This window comes from Meriones unguiculatus, chromosome 20, assembly GCF_030254825.1.
Source record: "Meriones unguiculatus strain TT.TT164.6M chromosome 20, Bangor_MerUng_6.1, whole genome shotgun sequence".
In the NCBI taxonomy this organism is placed as follows: domain Eukaryota; kingdom Metazoa; phylum Chordata; class Mammalia; order Rodentia; family Muridae; genus Meriones; species Meriones unguiculatus.
Genome location: NC_083367.1, coordinates 28805461 through 28812096, shown reverse-complemented (window position 1 = coordinate 28812096; position 6636 = coordinate 28805461). Strand labels below are relative to the sequence as shown.

General features: G+C 37.1%; 1 protein-coding gene across 1 annotated transcript in view; it reads right to left on the bottom strand.

Moving 5' to 3' along the window:
- Nucleotides 1–6636, bottom strand: part of Themis (thymocyte selection associated) — a 201515-nt gene that overhangs the window by 91872 nt on the left and 103007 nt on the right. Inside the window, exon 4 of the mRNA XM_060373142.1 lies at nt 981–2032. Coding sequence (XP_060229125.1) covers nt 981–2032 — 1052 coding nt within the window. The remainder of the gene's footprint in view (nt 1–980; nt 2033–6636) is intronic.

The window sequence follows — 6636 nt, the reverse complement described above, 5'->3', positions numbered from 1 at the left end:
CTTAGCATACAATTAGAACAATCTTTGATACACACACTTGCAAACACATCAACATGCATATGAGTCTTAATGCCCACCATTACCATCTTCCCTAAATATAAGGAGTGAACAGAAAGTATCTCTTTTACTAATTGCTTCATTTTCCTTATGCTTCCAGCACAACATCTTCTGGGGCAGAACACATTTCTGTCACCCAGCATAGAACCTCAGGCGCGCGCGCGCACACACACACACACACACACACACACACACACACACAATGCATGTCCTGGGTAAACTTGGTTCAGGCAGCTAGTAGGGAGTGTTCAAGATATTAAACTACTTCCCAACATCTTGAGTGGCTGTGCCTCTGTTATTTCCATAGAGATCCCCTAGTGCCTGTAGGTTTATTGATTTTAGTTTTCAATAGAACTGTTAAAGATTACAATTCTAAGAGGCATTATGTGGGCAGATGCTCTCATTCTCACACACAGTTCTGCCAAGATTATTTTTACATCTTTCTGCTCATAAAACAAAATGAAGACATGTGTTAGAAATGCATGTTACCAGGAAACTGTCCCCACCCCCCCAAAAGATGCGAGTTTATGGTATGCTCATTTCCTGGGTGAAGTATTAAGATAATTCCACCTAAGAAAAAAATGAACCACATTTCCAAAATAAATGAGATGTTCTTCTGAGGCATCTTATTAACATGTATAATCACCAAAACGCATTCAGATGGTAATTTGCACAGTCATATCTAAATGTCATACTCTCTATTTCTAACTCAACAGAGATCTCATGCCACATCTACTGGTGAAGCATCAAAGTACAAAAGCTGCAACAGCTTCTGCTCTGTCGATGTTCATTCATCTAGCACATACCAGACAGGCTTGTTCTGAATTGGTATAAAAGAAAAGAAAACAAGCAAAAGGCAAACTTAGAAGCAACTCAAAATGTATTACCTCAAAAAAGAGGAAAATGTGTGAAATCAGTCTTACCTTGGGAGACTTGGGCAGATCTATTGCTCTTTCTTCTGCTAAGCTGAGCAAGGTTAACTTCATTTCCTCTGCTGAGGGATGCTTGGGAGGGCGAGGTGGGGGACGTGCAACAGAGCTTTCATACCTCCTCATCATGTAGTACTGTTCTTCTGTAATCTCTTCTACCAGACTCCTAACTTGAAATGGCCCTGAATCCATAGACAAACTACTACCACTAACTAACTGAACAGTTATATTCAAGCGGCCCATAGGAATTTCCCAACATTCTCCAGGGTTAGCAAAATCACTGATAGCTAGGTAAGAGTCCGTGATATCCTCCTCCAACTGCAGTCCTGGGGTAGCTGCCAAAATGTCATCTTCAATGAAGAGATCTCTCACAGACACCTTCACATTGAAGGGCCAGCTGAACTGTGTACAGAGCTCAGAAATCTGGTACTGTTTCTTATCATGAATCACCTCCACAAAACCTCCTTCCATGTACAGAGGAAGCCGTGCCACTTCTTTGGACTTACTGAGGATTTTTTCACAGGTGAGAACGTTCACTTCTCTTGTTCCCTCAAAGACAACTTCTGTGGTCTCTGAATGATACACTAGAAACTGATCCCCAGCAGACACAGAAGACAGTTCCTTGTGAAGTGTATGGAAGGTTTTGGTGGCTACCACATGGAGAGTTTCCTTCTTACTCTTAGATATCTGCAGGTCATAGGCCGTTGGGAACTCCCGGGGTCTCCTTTTGAACTTGCCTTTGTAGCTTCTAGGGATTAAGAAGTGTCTTTTAGGGAAATTGCTTCGAATTTCTGAAGCTAAGATCCTCGAAGCCTGGTACTTTTTGTGGATGACAATGGTTTTCCCAGGCTGTAAAATACTTCTGGGCAGTTGGTTCCCTTGAGAGACTTCGATGACTTCCACCACTATAGGAAACTCTTTGCTGGTCATTTCAAAAAGATCTTCAGTAGATAGCAACTGAAGAAACCAGCTGGCATCATAAGAGTCAGTGATATCTTTGACTTCAACGTCTAACGTGGGAAGAATCCGGACTATGTCCTTTTGAACTACAAATGAAAAAGAAAAGACAACTGACATTTTGTTCAAAGTGCTTTTAGTGCAATGGTCTATGGTACCATAGATAAATTTCATTTAAGAGGGAAAAAGGAACTCAAATAATCATGTTATAATTTTCCTTGGTGTGATTTTTAGTTTTGAAACTTTATAATGAAAACAATGATACATATACCGATATATTCTATTTTACAAGTAGATGTTCTCTAATCCCTCATATCTCTGTATACCTTATCAAAAGTCACTTCCTCTCTACTAATACAAATGGTAGTCTCTCTCCTGACTCAAATTCTTACATTTATGCATGTTCTATGACTTGTATAATCATACAAATAAATGTTCATATAGTTATGTAAGTCTTATCGTTTGATTTTAATTAATGTTTATGAGATCCAAGATTCATATGTAAAATTATTATAGAAATCAGTTTAGTAATTTCTACAAAGCTCTGTATAAGGCACCAAACAGAACCCTTAAACAAATCTTATAATTCAGAATAAAACAATACAACAACAACAAAAAAAAAAACAAAAAACAAAAAAAACCCACAAAATGTAACATACTTAAAGTATGGAATAAGAGACAGATTTTTTTTCTTCTTCTTGAAACAAGGTCTCTCTGTGTAGCCTTGGCTGTACTGTGCATGCTTTCTAGACCAGTCTGGCCTCATATTTACTGAGATCCACTTGCCTCTGCTTCCCAGAGTGCTGGGATTATAAGAGTGCACCACCATGTTTGGCGAGATAGATCTCTCTTAAATTTCAAAGTTAACTTTTTCCACTATGCTCTATTTTACCTAAGTAGAAACAGTGTTAAGGGATAGGTCACAGTCAAAGGATACACATGGTAAAATGGTGAGTTTAACACAACTATGTCACAAAGGACAAGTAAGTCTGTGTTCTAAGAAGTTTTGAGACTTTGAAGCCACTTAAAACATTTTGTTCACATTATTTCATTGCTCTCCAGGTAGTAATTTTAAATACTATTTTAAAATGTTCTTGAATTAAAACGATTTTATGATAGCATATTTTTACATCTTTCTAACACAAGCTTTATAAGCATTTTCATAAATTCATATTGTTTCCCACTATCTCTAGTCATTGTATATAAAGTGTTCTTGTTTTGTTTTTTTTTTTTCATTTATTTAGGTTGGTTGGTTATGGATTTTGAGGGTGGGGCAGCAGTTGGGTTGAACTGGGTTGAAGTGTATGTTATGGGATTTCTTATTGGTGTGTGTTTTTTTGAGACAGGGACTAACTTCCAAAGCTCAGGGATCATTGCTGAACAGGGTTCAGGTAGACTGTCAGACCCAGAGGTAGTGGATGGCTACAAGGAAACAGAGTTTTCTGAACATAGTCGGCAGCTGTAATATGAACTCACAGCATTTTTTCCTTTTTTATTTTTTGTTATCATTTATTACAATTTATCCAATTTGTATCCCAGTTGTGGCCCCCTCCCTTGTCTCTTCCTAATTACACCCACCCTCCCTCTTCTCCCACTATGCCCCTCCCATAGTCCACTCATAGGGGAGGTCCTCCTCCCCTTCTGTTTGACCCTAGACTGTCAGATCTCATCACAAGTGGCTGCATTGTCTTCATGATCTATGCAAATGCAATATTTTGTAATCAGCAAATCACAACACAGAGAGGGCAGAGAGGCCTGGAGTACCGCTCCAAGCTGAGAAGCTTTTGGTAATTGATAACTGCTGTGGAAGAGGATTAAGAATTCTGGCTTCTTGTAGCTCTAATATACCCTACTGGGTGGCTGTATGCCTGAGTATACATAAGCTGCACTAATTGACTTGATGGCTTTCAAAGAAATACGGAAGAGGGAGGAGGATGAACATGATCAAAACATGATGTATGAAAATATCAAATTAATTTCAAAAACATTAAAAAAGAAATAGAAATACTGAAGATAGGTCAGTAGGTAGGTCAGTAATTGGACACAGAAAATTTGAATGCAGGGGTTAGGCAGCTTGGCCTGAGATTTCTCCAGAGACCACGAAATTTTCCAAAAATAATAAAGCCATTTTCTGTCCACTGCACACACTATGAAACAATGTAAGTAGGGATATGGCTTGCATTATGGCCCTGGTATTCAGATGGGATAATTTAGAGATCCCCTCCCCCATACCAAAAGGCATTTAGTACACAAATTCTAATTGTTCTGTATTTAAAAAATAGTACAAAACCAGCATGGCCATCTAGAGCTCATGCTAGAATTCTGACAACTGGTCAATTTTATTTAATTAACAAGATTTTAGCTTTGAATTTGCCTGAAATTCAAGAAGCTTCATGACACATATTCTTAATTTAAGGAATAAGCTCTATAAAATGAACTGTAAAATAAGTAAATTTGGGGAGCATTTTTTCTTAGAGCTCTTCTCTTTGTTATTTATTTTAGATGATCCTACAACTTTTACACAGCTCCATTATAGAGGTCACCATTTATTCTTTTTCATTTTTCTTCTAAATAAAATATTATTTTTTCATTACGAACTCTGTTATAAAGAATATATGTGATATGAAACAAATTGTGTGGATGTATTTTCAGATGATGAATAAATGATAATATTTTAAAATAATAATCACATGTAATATCATAGAATAAAAACTTTTCTAGGCTTTCATGTTTTTAATTTTCAAGATCATGTGAAGTATGAACATCTATATGTGACAGGTCTGGCCAGATAATGCTCCTAGATTGCATGTATTTATTTACATCTATTTGCACATACAGTAGGTGTCTCAAATTTAACATTGAAGTGAAGTGAAGTCTGCTATTTCCACAAAGTGAACACTACCCAACGCTTTCTCTATCTCCTTTATCTCTCTTCATTCTACCAATCCCAGAGACATCTTCAATTTCCTCCTTTTTCTACTACTTGAGGACCCAGATACAATCAAGACAATTCTTGCATATGCAACATCTTTTTTACCTGGCTTGTTAAAAGTCTTCCTAATGAGTCTCCGTAATGTCAGATCTCAAAAGGGTAGCCAGGATTTCTTTTTGAATGCTACATTAATTATATCTCCCATCTGTTCACAGAACTACAATATCAAATAAATCCAAGTCCTTGATATTCCTTTGATCTTGTCTGCTAAATTACCTCACTCTAACTCATTGCTCTCTCTCTCTCTCTCTGAGCTCTTGCTGTCAATCCTTTTTTTCCTTTGCATGCTCTGTTTCTTCCTCCTGTAATTCCTCTGACTAAATGTCTTCACAGCCAACCCCTCTTCCTCTTCAAGACTGCTCATACGTTGTCTCTTGAATGTGATCTACTCCAAAAATTCTGCTTAAAATTATAGCCCTTGCCTGCCTTGTGTCCTTCTCCATTTCTAGACTTTCCATGTTTTCCTTTACTTTCAATCACTTCACAGAAAATGCATGCTCATTACAATCATTTTCTATAATTTATTACCTTAAATTAGAACATATCAACATATTCAGTATGCAATTTTTCTATTTTTGTTTCCTCAAATTAGAACATATTCAGCAAGATCAGAAGTCTTTCATTGTTTTTCCCATTAATATATGACAGTCTAGAATGATGTCTCCATCATAGTGGATAAAGAATCAAATAAAAAGCAATTGTCATCCCAGTGTCCTTTGAGTGAACACTAAAAGTAATAATTATAAAAATTATACTTCAATTTAAAATTTAATTAGGTAAAAAATAATTTTACTGTCAAAACATGGAGACTTCATGTAAGACAAATCTCTTAAAGCTAAACTTCAATGATCTACTCTATGAAATGACTATTTGTCAAATTTCTATAAGATAATAGGAATGTAAGAGTCTAAAAACATTGGCAAAGTGAAGTCTTTTATGCCCAGAGTATTGTTCTTTAGTGAAAAGAAATAAACAAAATCACTTTGTGTATGCTTAAACACACAGGAAAATAGCATCAGCAGTATGCTTTACTACCATCAGAGAATGGAGGTCATGAGGAAATATGACACCGAAAACTAAAATATAAGTGATACGGAGACCCAGTTCACTTCAAGAAGAACCTTTGCTGGAGGCCAGAAACGGATAAGAATGCTAAGTGCTATTAATTAGTTCCTGGAATCTAAGAGAGAACTGGAGACTAACCATGGGGACTATGCTTTGCAGGGCCTCCTACTCTTTCCTCAGCCTTCTTTCCAGAAACCACAGCCAGTTTTTTAGGGGAAGATTTGAGAAAACCCTCCTTTGCATTTTGCAAGGTGAAAAAAAGGGCTGTTATCAAAGCCTCTGATCTCGTTAAAGGACTGATTTAGGGACTATTATTTTATCAGAGCCCAACCAGCATGTGGGGTTTTACCAAAGCCTAACCAACTGGAAAGAAAGGAATTACCCAACCCAAATCAACTTTACTTTAGGCTCTTCATGGGAAAAAGGAAATACCCAAAAACCCCTATTTCCACATAGGGGAGGGGGAATTCACAACTCCAACTCAGGATGGGCAGTCTGTCACCCTTGTAGGAGAGGGGGAAATGCTGAGAAACCCTTATGAAAACCATATCCCAGATGTGAAGGCTTAATGAATGACTAAGCCCTAATTATAAGATAGCACAAACATTAACCATAAAAATTCTTGACTACTCCTAC